We start from the raw sequence: 19,939 nt of genomic DNA, 5'->3' as shown, positions 1-19,939 counted from the left end.
AAAAATCGTGGCGGTATCAGTAGTGGAAAGCTGCATTTCTCATGGCTGGCCACCACCCACGGCGGCCAGCTGGAGGTGTGTGCTGGTTGGCGGAAGAATCATAAGCCATGGCTACCTTTTTAGAGTTTTATTGAGAGAAAAAGAGAGATAGGGATAGATAATCTTCCAGTTTAGGCATAGCTAGGAGCACATGAGCAGGAGAGAATGAAGACACAGTTTAACATTGAGAGAAAGAAAGCTAAGATAAAGAGAAATTCTATCCATTTGCCTGTTCACTGGCCAGAATGAGATAACTCCCGTAAAAGATTGGGATTTTTTTGTTATTTTCTAAAGCATACTTGGGCCATCTCTCAGTACAGAGACGGATAAGCTTAGGAATCTTTAAGCAAGAAGACAGCCTAAGGGAGAGGAAGGACTGATCGGGTTGGAAGCCTTATTTCCCATGACTGCAGTGGAGAGGCAGAAAAAAAAAAAACCAAACGTGATCTGAAGCCAAGACCTCCCGGAGGCCGGCCAGATCTCGGCACAAGCTGCCTTATCAGCTCGTCAGCTGATAAGCAAGGGCCCCACTGTGTGAAGCAAGGACTCCCCAGGAGCCCTTAACGCCCAGCTGCCCTGTCGGGTGTGAAGAACGTGCCGGCTTCACACAGCCCCAGGATGCACCTGATGGTGGTGGTCCTATCGCGAAAAATATCTCAAGCTGCAGACGTGGGAGGTGGCTGGAAATTTGGGCCTGCAATGGGGGCCGACTGTAGCCAGTGGAGACCGTGGCCGGGGGTTCCCCCAGTCTCAAGAATAACCAGTGAGGCGCTGGATGAACGGTCGTTCTCACAGATTCAGGAAACCGTTCACGCTAGCCGAAAAGGGGATAACTCACCAATCAGTAGCGGTGTTGCATGCGGATTTGTGCGACCAAGCAAATGGACAGTGATCTGTCGCGAACGGAGCAGAGTTCCCGGATAGTGTAGCGCAGAGTTTCCGTCCCTGGTTGCCGGGTTTCGGCACCAATGTTAGTTATTATGGCACTCTTATCCCGTGAGGAACACGTCCCGAACACGACAAATCCACAGAAGAGCTGTTTATTAATATAGGATAGGAAGAGACGTGACAGGCCTGTGTGAAGCACACACGTGAGTGAGGAGAGGAGAGAAGAGGAGGAGAGAGAAGAGAAGGGAGAGGAGAGGAGAGAGAGACCTGTGCAACATGGCGCTGGCTTTTTAAAGAGTGAGCCGCACAGCGTACAGGACCGCATGTGGCTACTCCACGCATGCGCGTAGATTACATGGCCGCACGTATGTGCTTTACGCAACCATGTAAAGCCATGGAGTCCTAGTCATGCGAGATGTTCTGACCTGGAAATGGCTATTTTGAACTGGAAATAACTAGGCGGTCCGCCGGGAAAGCCCAACCGTGTGGACATGTTGTGATTTCCTATCATCTGTTCCCTCCATTCCTAGTTCTCTCCAATCCTAAGTCTCTCCCATCTTCAATCCCTCAATCCTTCATCCTTCAGTCCTTCCTATCTTTCCCCTGGGACTGGTCTATATCCTATCCCAGACAGCAACACCTTATGTCTTATATACAGCACAAGATTGTAGGGGGCCCCCTAGAGGCTTCCTGGCAACTTTATTTGCAACCCAAAAGGGGAGAGATAACAATGGAGCCAGTTAGTAGTTGGGATAAATCAGAAAAGGAATTTACGTGCTAGAAATATATCCTTATTGTGGTCAGGTGAAGGCATTGCGAATCTACCAACTATAGACTTAGAGGCGATAGGGTAGGGAAAGTCTGTAGGTTACTAGAAGTTAAAACTCACTTTTTTCCTCTGTTGCCAGTTTCCTAACAGGGTGGGGGGGGGAGGGGAAGACTACTGATAGCTCATTAATCTGCATCACAGTTTGCAACAGCTGCTGAGGGGGAACTCACTTTGATCTAAGAGGTTCTCTAGGGCAGTGTGAGAGGGTGGGGCTTGCACAAGAAACAAAGCTTGTTTGTCCAGTTGGTAGGCTTTTGGCCTGTGAGACCCATCTCAGAAAGGACAATATATCTAAGTTGAGGCATCTAACAGATGGCCTGGTAGATGTCTGTTCCTTGCTTGTCTTTTAAGGCTTTGTTTGGGATTTGAGTTTATTTTAGGAAGTAGCTCAAGGAGGGATTTGCAAATGGCAGATACCCAAAACAAATGCTAAAGAGGGGGGCCTGGAGCTCAGAGGCAGAAGGTTCTGTCTATGTGACTTATCCAGGTGCTTTGAAATGGACACACACACACACACACACACACACACACACACACACACTTTAGGAGAATTATGAGCACAAGGAATTCATAGCAAGACACAACTGAATATTAAGCCACATAACACCAATAGACCTTGCTCATTGACTTTCCCATTCGACTGAACCTTGGCCTCTTCAAGGTATAGCTTATAATATACAGCTGGACTTTTTCCTGTAGCTTGCCACAATTAGGGAAGAAATGAAGGGGCACCTGAGAAAAGTTACAGACAGACACAACCAGTCATTTACAGTCAGTGACTCAATGGCATTGCCAGGTTGGGCTCTTCATCAGGTGAGGCTGGTGGGTGGACCTGTTAAATACTATTTGTCACCTGCTGTGTACTCCCATGGCCTCATACAAACTAGCAAGAAAATTTCCTAGATTTATTTCATTGAGCATTGTTTTGTTATCTTTTTCTTTGTTTCTGGAGGATTCATTTTCTGAATAAGAGATTCTTGGTAAGTAGTTTTCTTCCAGTGCTTGAAACATGCCATGTCCTTTGGCCTGTATGGATTCTAATGGTAAATTTGCTGATGTTAGAATAGCCTTGTTCTTGCTCTCTCCTATTTCCAAAGTCTTTTGTAGCAAGGATGACTTTGAGTTCTTCCTGCCTCCACATCCCAGTGCAAACTTCTGAGATTACAGGCAAGCATACACTCCATGCTGGAACTGCTTTTATTATTGTACTCTGCCTACCTTTTAAAACTTTCTGTTGCCAGTTTTAAGAAGTTATGATGTGTCTTAGTATGTATTTCTTTTGAGTATCCTGGTTAGGCTTCACTTAGCTTCTTAAATCTGTGTTTATATTTCTTGATAAATTTCACAATTTTTGAGGCATTATTTATTCAAATGTTTTCTTCAATGCCATCTTTGCCTTGTCTTATAAGAATGTTAAATATTGCCGTGCGGTAGCCATGCATGCCTTTAATCCCAGCACTTGGGAAGAAGAGGTAGGCATATCTCTGCAAGTTCAAGGTCAGCCTAGGCTACAGAGTAAGTTCTGGGAAAGGTGCAAAGCTACAAAGAGAAACCCTGTCTCAAAACCAATTCTGTGAGTTCGAGGCCAGCCTGGTCTACAGAGTGAGATCCAGGACAGGCTCCAAAGCTACAGAGAAACCCTGTTTGGAAAAACAAAACAAACAAGCAAACAAACAAAAAAAGAAATAAGCTTGAGGTCGTCATGGTTCTGGATGCAGTGGGTTGCCTATGCTTAGAAATGGAACATCTGGGGTAATACCTAATGAGATACTGGATCTTGTGAGAACCTTGTTTTTGACTTGGCTTCCTCAGTGGCAAAGGATGAGACACCTGCTTAAGGTAAATGTTTACATTCTGCCTGTTCTCCACAGACTCTGCTAGAAAAAATTATTGGAGTTCTCAGTCCTCTATTTGGCCTCCTTTAGTACTGGCCTAGAGAGTGGCCTGTGGGGCTTCTTTCCAGCCTGGTGATGGTGGAGTCACACGTGGCTGTTGCTTGTGTGGGTGAATGGGGGGTCAATGCCTGGGTGGTGATGTGTGACTGGCACAAGGCAGGATTAACCTAACCATTACAGTTGTGTGCGGTGGAGATTTGGTACAGTGGTTAAAACGCTTACTGGGCAAGCATGACGGTGTGAATTCATCCTCCAGTACCTGTCTAAAAGCCAGGTGTTGCAGCACAGCTGGAACCAGTTGGAAGGTGGTGGTGGTGGGGGCTCCTAGAGGTTTGCTGGCTAATTTACCCAAAATGGCAAGCTGTCAGTTTAGTGAGACACCTTTTTTTACTTATCCACAAAGGCCCAGGCACCTGTACACTCATGTGCATACATAGTCATAAATATGTGAACATAGGCACAAACATATAATACATAAGAACACACTCACATATAATACACACATACACACATGTGTACATAAACATAACACACATATATGGATATACAGCACATGCATGAACACATGCAAACATACAACACACATACACAAACATACAGTGCATATACACATGCATACACATTTCCACACATGGAAACAAACATACACACATGTACACATACAAATACAAAAACATACAACATACACACACAAACATACAACACACATAAACACAATACATATATTTACAGACAACAACAGCACACATGATAGGAAGTCACAACATGCCCACACGGTTGGGCTTGCCTGGCAGACCGCCTATTTATTTCTGGTTCAAAATAGCCATTTCTGGGTCAAAACATGTCGCGTGACTAGGACTCCGTGGTTTTGCATGGTTGCGTAAAGCGCTTGGCCATGTAATCTACAGGCATGTGTGGAGTAGCCACACGAGTTCCTGTACGCATGCGTGGCCCACTCTTTATAAAGCCGGCACCATCTTGCATGACATTCTTCTTGTCCCCTTAACCACGTGTGTTTCACACAGGCCTGTCATGCCTTCTATCCTCTTTTAATAAAACACTTCTGTGGTCTTGTGTTCGGGACGTTTTCTCGAAGGGTAAGAGCACCAAAATAACTAACAACACACACACACTCACACACACACACACACACACACACACACACACACACTCTCATACTTATGTGCACACATACAAGAAAGAGGTCTGTTTTCTGAGCCACCCCTCTCCTTTCCTAGCTAGAAACTGCAGTTGTGTTGCGTTCTCTCTTGTCTCTCCCTGTTGGTGTTAGCAGGTCACTGGCTTTTCAGATCCGAGCCTGGGGTATGAAAAGCAAGCAAACAACGGCTCGCAGAAGCCAAGAGTGTGCTGTCCCTTATGCCCCAGAGTCTCCAGGTGGCTTATTCTGCTCCTTGCTCCTCTAAGTTCTCTTATATTGGTGTGCATTAAATGTCCAGTTCTGGAAAAAGAACAAATAAATCTGCTCCATAGTCCTGGATGTAGAAATTCCACCAAATAAAACTTATTACTAGTTTTTGGTATTTCCTTGGCTAAATTTAAAAGGTAATGATTTTATTGTAAAAAAAAAACAAACCCAAACTTTAATCGCTGTAATGTAATTTGTATAACATAGATGACTAGGTATAAAAGACTCCCATAAAAACTGTCTAAAACATCTGTGTATAAAAATGAGTATTCAGAGCCGGGTGTTGGTGGCGCACACCTTTTAATCCCAGTACTCGGGAGGCAGAGCCAGGTGGATCTCTGTGAGTTCGAGGCCACCTTGGTCTACAAAGCGAGTTCCAGGAAAGGCACAAAGCTACACAGAGAAACCCTGTCTCACCCCCCCCCCCCCAAAAAAAAGAGTATTCAGAAATAAATTCTAGCAGTGAAAAATTCTTTGGAAGATAATATCTAACATTTTTATTGAACATTATAAATTATATTTTAGCTCCTCAATAATTATGTATATTTGGGAGGTATTATTTAAGTCATCATAAGTCTATTATAGTGATGACTATTATAATCTTTTATTAAGCTAGTAAAATATTGGATACGTCTGAAAATGAGCTATTCATTTATTTACACCTGCTCTTTGTAACAAATCAATCAGTTTAGATAGTTTAGGATGGATACTTTCCTCCACTAAGTTACCCTTCCCAGAAATAATCACTGTTAACACCACACATGCCTTGTCTACTTTAGTCTAAATTTCATTTTAACTCAGGCTGGTCTTCTGCTGTGGAATAATCCTCTTATACACTGGAAAGACTTTTCACTCAAATTGGTTTAATAAGATGCTGATTGGCCAGTAGTAGTGCAGGACGTATAGGCGGGGTGACCAAACTAAGGATGATGGGAAGGAGAAGGGCAGGGTCAGAAGATGAGCCAGCTGCTTGAGGAAGCAGGATATGTAGAAAATGAGGTAACAAGCTATAAGCCACACGGCAAAGCATAAATAAAAATATTGGTTAATTTAAGTGTAAGAGTTAGCGAGTAACAAGCCTGATATGAACTACACAAGTGTAAGTAATATTAAGCCTCTGAGTGGTTATTTGGGACCTGGTGGGCATGAGAAAAATGTCCATTTACAGTTCTTCATCTTCTACCATCCTTCCCCTTCAGTTTTTTTCCTGTGGGTCTGTAAGTACCTTTTTCTTTTCCAGGATTTGAGTGAAAAAATGTATAGTTCCTCTCAGTGACTCATCTATATGCCTAAATGCCATTTATACACGGAGGATTGCTAGCTATTTTTAGTCCAGGTTCTTAGAGTGTCAAATTCGTAACTCCAGCTCTATTTGATATTATTGTTTGGCTATCTGAGTAGCACTTGTAATCCATTTTTCTCACACTAATCTCCTCCAGATTTTTCCTCCCAGCAAATGGTACTATTCTAAATATTATGTTGTTTGCTGAAAGTTTAGAGGTCTTTCCTGATCCCCTGTCCTCTTCTCTGTCCATGTCTGATTGTTCACAAGTCTACTAGCTTTTTCCTCCTGAATCTACCCAATCTTTTGTGTTTCTACCAACAATATTCTCTCATCACATTCCTGGCCTAATGCAGTTATTTTATAAATGGACTCACTACTTTGTGCGCATGCCTCTGTGTGTGTGTGTGTGTGTGTGTGTGTGTGTGTGTGTGTGTGTACATCTGAGTGTGTGTTCAGATATTTGTGGGAGCAAATGTACATGTGTGCGTATGTGTGTAGAACTCAGAAAACTTCAGATGTCATTCTTCGGGCACAATCTCCCTCTTTTTGAGATTGGATCTCTTCTTTGCCTGGAGTTCACCAAATAGGTCATGCAGGTACAGTGGGCCCCAAGGACCCACCTGTCTCTCTCCCCCCCCGCTTTGATACTGCAGCATGTGCTGCAGTCAGACCAAACCCAGGTCCTCATGCTTGGCAAAGCAGGTGCTTTGCTAACTGAGCTATTGGCCAAGCTCCTGGACTCTCTCTCACCTTCATTGTTCCGGAATTAATTTCTTCACTCTTATTAGACAGTTATTTCAGAATGAAACTGTGGGCTTGTAACATGGCTACATAAGACCAGAAAAAATTTAAATGCCCTTAAGTTAAATACCCAAATCCTTACTATGACTTTGCACACTACCTGTCTCAAATGTTTATTGAAGGAGAAAACATATTGTTGCATCATTTGCTGTTAAAATAGTACTGCTATATACACTTCTGTGTTGGATATTTTCATCGAGGTTGAGCTGCTATTCTGTTTGGATATCATCTATTAAATATCAAGATACTCAGTGGACAGATAGTGTAGTGCCTTTTAGCCACCAAGAGAAAAGAGAGGAGTCTTGTCTAGGAAGATCAGTAATGATTTATTAAGCGAGTAATTCCATGTCTATTAGCTGAAAGGAGGCAGTTGTATTCAAGAGAATCAGCTACTAGTTAAGGGGTACTTTTAGATTTTTATGCCAAGCAAATTTCAGTTGAAAAGTAGCAATTGAGTCAAAATGTTTGTATGCATAACAAGTACAATTTATTCCTACAAATCACAGACATTTGCTTTATTTATAATATGTAATAGATGGGATAAAAAAGGAGAAAATTTGAAATGAGATGAGCAGGTAAGTTCTAATTATAGTATGAATATTAATGTACATAGGAATAAAGGCTCCAATGTCTTATTTGCCCTGCTATAATAAATTCCAGAGTCAGAGAGATTTAATACACCAGGAATATATTTCTCAGAGTTATAAGGGTGGGGAAAAGCAGGATCAAGCAATATTCAGCATCTAGTGAAGACCTGCTTTTCGGTTCATAGATGGGATCTACTGTATTCCTATAAGAAGGAGGAATGGAGGAGCTTCAGGACTCTGGGGGAGGACATAGACATTTAGGTAGCAATATCTAGTGTGGCTCATATTGGAAAAAACAGCGAAGTAGGCAAATGATGTTCTTAGAGACATGCTCTTCTGCTTCTCCTTTGCTCTATTGCACTGGGAAGGAGGAGTGTGTGTTTTTGTGCATGTGAAGGAGGCAGGGCATAGTAGGAGGACATCAGGTGCCTGAAAGAGAGGCCCAGTGGGAGTCATCTTAATAATCACACTGAACTTAGAAGTTCAGTGGGTTTAGGTAAGCCAATTAAACTCTGTGAGACTTAGTTTCCTTATCTATAAGTAACACTAATCCAGGTTTTACCTGCAGTTAAATTGGCTGTGATCATTTATTTTACTGTTTATTCATGTATTCATGTTTATGTATTTACTGTTGGCATTGGCACTAAGATACTTTATTTCTGACCTGAATAGTACATTTGCATACCATAATGATAACAAGGAATCCAGGCATATTAATGACTACTTAAACCGTTTGAAATAGTTACTGGATTGTAAAATGAGTCATAGCTTGTTGTAGGGTACTGAGAGGGTCCTTGGAGTTCTGAAAGAGCTAATAAGCAGCTTTTTATTAAAACCCATGTACTTAAGAGGGAACATAGACACTAAGATTTTCATAAGTAACTTTCCAAATGCCCACTTTGCTTTGACTCTAGTCTGTTTTGTTTTGTAATTAAGTAACTTTGTATTTATTTTCATCTTAAGTATTTTATCCCAGTCATTTCAAGGTTGTCTAAGCAAAACACTGACTTAATTGCTGTTTGTTATTTCTTGTTCTAGGAAATGGACCTCACCATGACCGTTGCTGTACATATAATGAAAACAATTTAGTGGATGGTGTTTATTGTCTCCCAGTAGGACACTGGATTGAGGCCACTGGGCACACCAATGAAATGAAGCACACAACAGACTTCTATTTTAATATTGCAGGCCACCAAGCCATGCATTATTCAAGGTAAAAATAGCACCATGTTTATAAGCTTCAAAGTAGGACGAGAAGTATTGTTAGGACAATGGAAATATTTACTGAGTTCAAAACTGTAGTGCTTTGAGCAGATAAATAACAGTGTGTCAGTACATGAGCCCTTTTGGTTCTCTGTGTGAAAGATTTTTATAGAATTCTTTATTTCATGTATATGCAGCTATCTGCATATTTAGACAGAATAGTAGTTAACCAATCTGCTGATTCAATAGGTTGACTATAAAAATTGCTCTACTATATCCCTGGTCACTTTGTGTCCTTTATATTACGTTATACAGGAGGGAGACAGATGTTTGTGGTCTCCTGTAGTGGACCAGCCCCCACACTTATTTACCCCAGGAACTCTTGAGGAATGAGGGACAAGAGATTTAGTTAGAAATAAAGAGGGAAAGAAAACAGAGAGAAAACACAGAATAGACTCGGGAGGGCCTGGATCCTTATCCAAAGGCCCAGAACTTTATTCCAAAGGTCTATTAATAGCAATGCTAAGGGGTAGAGCAAAAGACCACCCCCTTGCTAGTTAGACCCTTACAAATACCTGGTACCCAGGCCCGTGGTCCAATCAACCCCCTTTTGCTGTCCTTCTGGGTACAGTCACTAGGAAACCTAGTGGGCACCAACAGTATCCCTCTTTAAATTTTCTCAAGTATTAGTGTGAAAAATAAGACAGATTGTCATTTGCTTATCATTCATTACTATTTTATGTGTTTGTTTATTTAAATATTGTAATAGCAACACATACCCTTAACAAAATGCAGCCATCAGAGAGGATGATAAATGAAAGACTCATTACATTTCCCTTCATTGTCACTCATCAGAAGTGATTATGTTAAACCACTCCATGGCGAGTTTCTGTGGAATTTTAAATACCATGCCCATCCTTTAGTTGTTAATTGTTTATTTTCCTCTATTACAAGTGTGAATTTTAACTTTCATTTTTTTCTGTTCCCTACTCTAATCTCTATCACACGACTTTGTAACATTCTGTTTCTCACCTTCATAAAAATTGTAATTCTATGACCTATCAGTTCTTGGCCATGTCTTCTCATTTCCTACTTCATAAGAGCATATTATGTTTTGTGCCTTTGTTTTTTCCAAATCTGCCCCCGGTGATCATTGTCATTAAATTTACATTTTAAGATATATAGAAATTATATGAAATATAGTAAATATATCTTTCATATTTTAATTGCTTAAAATGTAAAACCAATCTTCAAATATTATATATTATTTACTGTTGAACATGCAGTGCTTATGCCAATAGGCAAGAGGCATCAGTGTATTCTTGAAAATTTTTTTTCAAGTTATACTTTATGTGCATGGGTGTTTAGCTTTTATATATGTGTGTGTACTACATGTATGCCCAGTGCCTGAGCAAGCTAGAAAAGAGAATTGAATCTCCTGGACTGGGGTTACAGACAGTTGTGAGCTGCCATGTGCGTGCTGGAAATAAAACTTGGGTCAACTGAAAGAACAGCCAGTGTCCTTAACCACTGATTCATTTCTCTAGCTCCTTTCAGTGTGTCCTTCATAAATGTATTACTTTGGATGAGATCTCTTGACAGGAAGGAAATAGGCAAAGACTGAAATTCTTCAAGATATGAGAACATTGCTATTCTTTTTAAACATACTTCCTTCCAAATTCATGTTTGATGTTGGTCTTGCTGGATTAAATGCATGGTGTGAGAAGAACAGGGGTTACCCATGAACCATGAACATAAGCATCTTTGAAATGCTCTTTAAATGGCAGAACAGATAGCAGTCTGGTTCATGGAGACATGGGGTGGGGGGTGGGATTTGAAATGGCGAGATGCACCTGTGAGTTTTCACTATGGTGATGACATTAAAAGTGATAAATCTAGTGAGATAATGGCGCAAATGTGTGAACTAAAGGAAAAACAGAGGTGAACTGAAAATATGAACAATTTTGTCCATACAGTTTAGATGTCAGGGAAAGCAGGTATCACAGCAAGGGTGAGTAGCAGCCCTACTGAGCTGTTCTAATCTTTCTGAGGATATGCTTGGGGTTTGTCTCTCATTTGTCCTGAACAAAACTCCCTAGACCCTCCAAAGAGCCATGTCCTAGGCTCCAGAGTCTTCTATGACATGATTACCTTCCCAGTCTCACTGCCCTTAATGGTTATCCCTAAAGATTCTTCTTAGATGAGTGTTGGATTCACATTCATTCTTCTTCTTTTTTTTTTTTTAATTTTTAAAAAAGATTTATTCATTTATTATAATGTATACAGTATATATGCCTGTAGGCCAGAAGAGGGCAGCAGATCTCATTACAGATGGTTGTGAGCCACCACGTGGTTGCTGGGAATTGAACTCAGGACCTCTGAAAGAGCAGTCAGTGCTCTTAACTTCTGAGCCATCTCTCCAGCCCACACATTCCATTCTTGAATTCTATATTCTTCACCTTTGGTTTTATTGTTTTACATTTATATTTTGGAGACTTTTTCACTATTTTTTTTTCCAAAATAAACTATAGAATACTTTTTTTGTAATTTTGGGAATTTTAATCTTACTTTGATTTTGGTTTGTTCTAGTTTATGTATGAATATATTCATGGATCTTTCTTACAATACTTATAATTACTCAAAAGTTCTACTAAGATGATATCGTTTCCTTCCCCCCCAATTAATTGTTTTTTATTTCTCTTCTATAGTTCTAAAATGGCCAATGATTTTTATTTGCTCATATTGCATGAAAAACTGGGTTGGTTATCACATGTAGTTGGCATGATCTTCTTCTACAGTTATTGGCTTCTGTATCTGAGAGTGTTGGTTGAATGCCCAACACAAGTATGTTCTGTTTCTCTCCACCCAACTGTGTTTCTTTGTGAGTCTTTGCTCTTTGAGATCACTGCAGGTTATTCAGCTCCACATACACTAACAAAGCTGAATATGAAGTGGGAAGGAATGATGGGTCATGGACTCAATTGAGTAGAGAAGGTCAAATTTGTTTTCCTTAAAGCAACTTTTTTTTTTTTTTTTTTTTTTTTTGTTTTTTTTTTAAAGATTTATTTATTTATTATGTACACAGAAGAGGGTGCCAGATCTCATTACAGATGGTTGATGAGTCACCATGTGGGTACTGGGATTTGAACTCAGGTCCTTTGGAAGAGCAGCCTGTGCTTTTAACCTCTGAGCCATCTCTCCAGCTCAGCAACTTGGTTTTACACTCAAATTCTGTCTTACAGAATTCTTAGGTAACTTAATCTACTGTTACATATCATAACACATAAAAATGCATCTATAGTTTGTATTCTCATCTGATGTTTTTGATTGTTAAGTGTCATAACCAAACTAAGTGGGCTGTTGGGTGTGACTTTTTTTGTTTTTGTTTGAAATGTGGGGCTTGTGAGATAGCTCATTGGGTACAGACATCTGCTGCTAAGGCTGACAATGTGTGTTTAATTCTCAGAACCCACATGTAGAAGGAAAGAACTGGATCCTGCAACTTCTGACCTTTCCACATGGGATGCAAAGGGTATTATGTGTGCAATGTGCATGTGTGTGTGTGTGCATGCACACACACAGATTAATTAACAATGTGAAAGCAAGCAAATATGTATTTAACTAGCCACATTTTTTTTCATGTACATTGTGTGTATATGCATATATTCCTCCGAGTCCTGAGGACCTTCATTTGCATCATCTCCATGTGGTTCTTGTGCATACAGCATTTGGAAACTACTGGAACTTCCCCAAAGAGGTAACAGTTTTGAATAAAGGAGGAATACTTTCACATCTATGCATATATTTTAGGTTAATTCATATTGGATATTCCAACTACAATATACCTTCATTTTAAACTAGACAAGATAAAATGTGTATTTAGTTTTAAATGAAAAGCTATGTATATAGTTCCTTATTAATTTGAAAACACCCAATTGATATGTTTGTCACATTCATCTGAGTATAATGTGTAAGTTTATCTTAGGTTTTGAAGTAGATCTACTCATGATAGGTATATGGTTGAGCATATGTAATAATATAGACATTAAAACTTTTTTTGATTTATTTATTTATTATTTTTCAGTGTTCTGTCTGCATGTATCCTTGCAGGCAGGAAGAGGGAGCCAGATCTTATTACAGATGGTTGTGAGTCACCATGTGGTTGCTGGGAATTGAACTCAGGACCTTTGGAAGAGGAAGCAGTGCTCTTAACCTCTGAGTCACTCCAGCCCCGACATTAAGACTTTTTTAAGAGGATACAAACACCGATTATTTAGTTTGAATATGGGAAGAGAATTATGCCTGGAATTCTTTTATGATTAGGGGTACATTGTATTGAAATGAGTTGTCAGGATCTATTACATGATTAGTCTTCCAAGAATAAAAATACATAACCAATAAATGATATGTCATAGGGTGTACGGAAAGTTTGTTCATTCAGTAAGAGCTACAACATAGCCCATGTTGAATGCTAGGCCATCAGAGGCCTCTGTTCTCAATGGACTCATAATATACTAAAAGAAGAAGACAGTCACATATGAATCTATAATGCAGAGAGATTATTGTTGCAATGAGGTTTTACATGCAGTTTAGTGAGGGGTAGAAATTTTACTTCAAAGAAATCTTCATGAGGAAGAACATAAGCTGGAATATGGAGGGTGGGCTTTTTTTTTTTTTTTCCCAATAGGTATCTGGGGAAGATAGGTCGAATTAAGGAGAGTGTCCAGTGTGGATGAACAGAGGACTGATAGCAGAATTCAGATGACCAAATCATTTTGTATTGCCAAGTTACTTTGGAGGACAAAAGAGGGATATTTACTACTTAGCCTGGATAACAAGTATAACATTGGACTGTTTCAGTATCATTGGTAAACAAGGCAGCTGGCAGGCATTTTCCTTAGAAAAGAGTATCCTAGCCCCTGTCAACATTTAAGAGTCAGAGATTGTTAATCATCAACATTATATTTCCATGTTCAAGCTATACATGGAAAATGGCACCTCCCTCTTCAATAGAACTTTTTTTTTTTGTGGAAAAGAACAGATTTGCATTAAAGACACAGACAACTAATTTAATGAAACATTAGTGGTAAAGGGCTATAATTTCTGTTTCTTGAAAAGGTTTATTGCCAATTGAACACACTTCAAGAGACATAAATTAGACTTAATGAACATAACACTTTAGGCTCTTGACATGTTACAATTTAGAAAATGTATTGTAAAAGCCTGCTTATACTTTACAGGAATTTATTTGCTTTATAAAAGAAAAAATGCATAGTTATTTTTAAAACAGTTATTTTAAACAACACAGCACAGTGGCTTTGTATACTTTAAAATATTGTTTTATTTAGCATGTTTTTAAATGATGAGATTAATTACTCTGTAATTAATTACTATGGAGAAAGTAAGGATCAACTTACATTCTACTCTCAGGTTTTTATTTTCTCCTGGATAACCTTGGGACAATCCTTGTAATGGCTCTGCAAGCATTAGCTTTCCAATTTGCAAAGCAAGATGTGGATCTCGATGACTGTAAAGGCAGTGCTGGGAACGGACATAAGAGAGAAGGCCGAGGTGACATTTTGTCAACATGTTTTATTCATCTAAAATGACTATGTCATGTTAGCTTTTTTGGTTTCAGATCCAGGAACCAAATGCTCCATCTCCAAATGATACTTTTCTTCACTTGTGTGGCCCTAGGCACATACTCAGTTCAAGTTTATAGAAGCCATGTTTACAAGTACACATCTTATAGCCAGCACAGAGTTGTCTTTAGTGAGTATGCAAATGCTTCCTACATTATATAATATTTTTTATATTACTCATGTTTATAAGCAAACTTTGGTAGTATTTTTTCTTTTGCAATAGATAGAGGCAGTCCACAAAACTCTTTAGGTATTGCAAACAGAATGCATTGCCCTTATTCTGTAATTCAAAAGCAAAATATTACTGGTCAAAGGAGGCCAACCAGTATCAACTGGTATTTATATCTGGTCAAATGATTTGAGATTCTTTAAATCTTAAGATGAGATTACAATTGTTCATAGTTGAAGGAAGGGGAAACAGCATGTTTCTTCTGACTAGGGAAGGCTTTCTACTGAGTTTTAACTACATGTGTGCGATTCCTTTGAAGGTCTCTTTTTCCTATTTACATAGGGTGCTGTTCATGTTTCTTATGGCCAGTTATTCACAGGCATTCTTTCCCAGATTCGAAAGTAAATTTTATGTAAAACATTTAAATAAAATGTCTTGTACTACGAATGTACTTATGCTGGGATGATTTATTGACAGTATCATGTGAAAGGATACACATTAATGATGAAAGGCCCGACACTGGAGTCACCCATCTACTCACGTGTGTGAAGATGTCATTTTTTGCTGACAAAGCTGTCGTGGCGCCAGTGCAGTTATAAAAGAAGCAGCTGGATTCTGTGCTGTCTTATACATTATCCACAGCATTGGCATTTAAATTATGATTTTGTATTGTCTTCAAATGTCTCTATCAGTGGCAAATGAAAGGAGATTGAATGAGAGTGTGTGAGCATCAGACCTAAGGTCAAGGCTATAAGAATGATTGCAAGTGGAGGGTTCTTTTGTAATGAAGAAGAAAGGAAATGAGGTTCACAAGGCATGGGTGAAGTGAGGTAGTGTGACTGTCACCTGTGGACTTTACCACAAAAGCATGGACAGTGAGATGAGGGTATATTCAGTAAGAGAAACTGGCCTAAAATGATAGCTCTTGTAGAATAACTTCACGCTAATGAACAGGATCCCATAGGATGGGAGAAAAGTGATTAACCGGAGAAAGGGGGCAAGAAACGGATGCAGAACTTCTTCCGCAGCGACAGAGAATAGACTCCCGGAGAACAGAGGGTTCCTCCATGATCATGGGAGGAGGAAGCAGAGAGATTGGGCTTGGATGCGGTAGGTTGCTGTAGTAGTGACAGCAGGTAGAAGTTCACGTTTCGATTGCTGTCTACTTTCTCGGTGAAATATGAAGCACAGTTCTAGTAAGAAGAGAAGACAGTAAAAAGAGAATTGTAGGTGAGAATGCGGTATCTATGCCAAGTGACTCATGGAATGTAAATGAATGACTCAGGAATTTTCAGTTTTACAGGGTTCTCCCAATTCCAATATCACAGTGTCTATGACAACCATAGAAAAGTGATCCTCCCAGATTAAATGAATGCAGAAGGCAGAGTGAGTATTTTTGACAAGCTGAGATAGCCTTTGTGTAACTCCAGATAGATCATAGAGAAATCTAAGTACCATGCCATCACAGTGTGGTGAGGTAGGATGGAGTTAAAATGTGTCCTGCTTTTATGGCAGATTCACTTTAGAAAGCCAGGCGATGTGCTTATGTTAGTAAAGAACAAGTCAAAGAATGTTTTGATCTTGTTTTTAGAGGCTTGGTGTGTTTAAATCACGTTGTCAGTTATTGTAAGCAATCATTTAAATTGGTTTAAAATAACTGGTTCCTTGATTACGGTCTTCTCTGGGTGAACAGAATGGAAAGATTATCACATTAATGGAGAAGATAATAAAAGACAGCAGACATGCATGCATTTCTTCCTTCATGCCCTTAGCTCAGCTGCTGAGCAGTGAAGAGACCCCTCCTAGATCTGCCTCTTTCTGCCTCTTCATCCTTTTATTCTCAGGAGGTGGCGCTTCCACTTTCATATCATGCTATGTCCCGTAACATCCCTCTAAGAGTGACTCATCTGATCACAAGTATAGACACAAATAATTGACAGAGAGATTCTGTTTACAGTAATTCACTTTTTAAGAAAACAAGGCAGGATGCTGCGGGTATGAGAGAAGCACTCTGGTAGAGAGCAGGGTTCACGTACATTCCTCCGTGGTCCTCAGTCAGAACAGCGGTTGTTTACAGTTGGTGCGGCTTCTAGATCCATCTGCTAATTGGATGAAATCAAATCAAATGCTATTAATTAATTATGAAGGATTAAATGGTGGGATACAGTGGTATTAGAAAATTGAAAATTGTACAATGGAGTGTAGTAGTACACCTGGACATCAGAACATCTGCTTTCAAAATGCTCCTTTGTGAGTTTATCTGTTATTTATTATTCCCCATTTTTAAAAAAGAGGGAATATTTTAAAGCATAATTTTGATTATATATCACACGTATATTGCATTAGGAATCATAAATGCTCTAGTTTAACAGTATTGTCATATTTAGACGGCAGCAAAGGTACTTCTCGCTCTATATAAATAATCCCTTATATCAGGCAAGCAGATACTCTCAGAATAGAGCTAAGGGGTAGAACCTCCCCTCACCTAAGCGAATAGGTAACTGAGGGATATTTTGGGGTCCTTTACTGCTATATGACTTGAAAAAAAAATAAAGGAAGAGAAGCACCCTCCGGACTGTGAACCATGATTTACCAGTTAGTTCACATTTCAGCAGTGAGTAGTGAGAAGTTTGAACAGCTAGTGGACTGCCGGATCAGGATCTGTATTTGTGAAACTTTACATAGGAAGGCGGCACTGTTGTCTGCCACATTTGTGTCTATTCTATATCCCCCTTTCATTTCCAATTTTCTACCATTTTCTGTATTTCCCCCTAAGTCTCCCTGCCTTACTCATCTTTGTTTTCTTTCCTTCCACAGCTTTGCCATCTCTCCTCTCTTGTCCTCCTCTGTTCTTTTCCTGACTTCTCTTTTCTAGCATGTTCTAGTCAGCTTTTTTTTTTTTTTTTGGCAGGAGCTGAGGATGGAACCCAGGGCCTTGCGCTTGCTAGGCAAGCGCTCTACCACTGAGCTAAATCCCCAAACCAAATAAGTTTTTGGTTTTTGGTTTTTGGTTTTTTTCAAGACAGGGTTTCTCTGTGTAGTTTTGGTGCCTGTCTTGGATCTTGCTCTGTAGACCAGGCTGAGTTCGAACTCACAGAGATCCGCTTGGCTCTGTCTCCTGAGTGCTGGGATTAAAGGTGTGTGCCACCGCACCTTCTAGTCAGCTTTAATTGTCAACTTGACAGAGTCTAGACTGTAGTCCCGAGAGTCGTCTGAGAAGAGAGTCGCAGTTAAGGGTCTACCTAGATGGCCTGTGGGGGATTATCTTGATGGGTGATTGAAGTAGGCAGGCCCATTTTACTGTGGACAGTCCTCTGCCTTGGGCAGGTGTCCCTGGGCTAAAGATGAGCTTGCAAGCTAGCCAGTGAACAATGTTCCTCCATGGTTTCTGCTTCAAGCCCCTGCTTGAATTCCTCAGTGATGGACTGTGACTGGAAAGTATAAGCCAAATACATCCTTCCTTCCACTGAGTTGCTTTTGTTTGGGCTGTCATCACAGCAGCAGAAATGGAGCTGAGACACACCCTCATTCTCATACTGTCTTCTTGATTCTTTTTTAGTAAGGCAGGACGGATTGACCTTCATATCTGAACACATCTTTGAAATACTTTGTACTTTCCGGTCGTGTTGTGTTGTTAGGTGACTTGGGACCATGTTCATTTCATTCTTTCAGTGTTTGGATAGTTTTTGTGAGTTCTTTTCCCCAGAAGGTTAGGTATGAGTGGTACCTGTTCTGTCTCATAAGCTAATGGTCTCATGGTGGAGGCACATGAAATATACATTTCTATGAAAATATTAATGCAGCTAAGTTACTTCTTATGTCTCCGTGAAATTTTTTCAGCTTATTTTTTTTTTTAAGTGGCCCAAATGGCGTCAAGGACTTGGAGTCCTGTTTAAATCTTACTACATTTGCAATGTAACTTTGCTTTCAAAAATGTATTTAATATTTAATAGCCAGGAGCAATTTTTTAAAAAAGTGGAGATATCATGGTAATTAAAATTTTATGAAGTAAGGAACTTCATAAAAGTTTAATTTACCTCACATTCTTGTTTTCTCATCCTAACAGAGTATTTTTAGTAATTATAATATTGAAGAATAGGGAAAGGCTTCTAGGTAAATATAATGCTATCAAAATTATGTTTTAGACTTTTATTGTTAAAAAGTAAAATTTAATATGTTGCTGAGAATCGGACTTTGCTTCATATGACATGAACATATATATTGTATATGGTTTATACAACAGTTTATGTGAATTCTTCCATTTCACTCCATCTTTTCTATGTCTTACAAAATCTACCTTGTTGTATGTGAAAAGATTGCTTGGATAAATATTTTTGATACTATTCATCCATATAATGTAAGTCTTAGAAGGGTTAATAGTTTTTATTGTATATGTCATATATTATAGTTTTTATAATGTATATTACATATAAATGATATAGTAACAGCTTCTAAGAAATTACCAATATTAGTTTATTTGAGAAGTATTTCTTTTTCTTTTTTTTTCTTTTTGTTCTCGAGACAGGGTTTCTCTGTAGCTTTGGAGCCTGTCCTGGAACTCACCTTGTAGACCAGGCTGGCCTCGAACTCACAGAGATCCACTTGCTTCTGCCTCCCAAGTGCAAGGATTACAGGCATGCGCCACCACTGCCTGGCTGAGAAGTATTTCTAAACATAGTAGAAAGTGGAACCTGTGATGGTTAATTTTAACTGCCAAACTGACAGGTTCTAGAATAACATAGAAAGAAGCCTTTAAGAAGTGTGTGTAGTTTCAAGTTTGGTTTAACTGTGTTTGAATGACCCATCCTAAATGTAGGTGAGCCCATAACATGGGATGGGGTTTCAGACTGTAAAAATAGAAATCAAGCAGAGCATACACATTCATCTTTCTCTGTTTCCTGACTATGGGTAAAACATGAACAGTTTCTTCATGGTCCCGCTACTGTACCTTTGCCATCATGAGTGACTGCACTCATACCCTCGAAGTGTGCGCCCAAACAAGCCCTTCCACGTGTTACATTTGTCCCATCAAGAGAAAGATTACCAATTCAGAAATCTAAAACATTATCTCCAGTCCATTGGCAAGATCAACAACTGCCATTGTGTTTCTATGGAGAGGATCACTTAGGGTGTACTGATGCTCAGGTGGTACGTTTACATCTTACTTGAAGCACA

General features: G+C 39.5%; 1 protein-coding gene across 1 annotated transcript in view; it reads left to right on the top strand.

Annotated features, from left to right (window-relative positions):
* Positions 1 to 19,939, top strand: part of Epm2a (EPM2A glucan phosphatase, laforin) — a 116,996-nt gene that overhangs the window by 47,560 nt on the left and 49,497 nt on the right. The window contains exon 3 of the mRNA XM_036169382.1: positions 8,789 to 8,963. Coding sequence (XP_036025275.1) covers positions 8,789 to 8,963 — 175 coding nt within the window. The remainder of the gene's footprint in view (positions 1 to 8,788; positions 8,964 to 19,939) is intronic.

Source organism: Onychomys torridus, chromosome 19 (genome assembly GCF_903995425.1).
Source record: "Onychomys torridus chromosome 19, mOncTor1.1, whole genome shotgun sequence".
NCBI lineage: Eukaryota > Metazoa > Chordata > Mammalia > Rodentia > Cricetidae > Onychomys > Onychomys torridus.
This window is presented reverse-complemented; position numbering and strand designations above follow the sequence as displayed.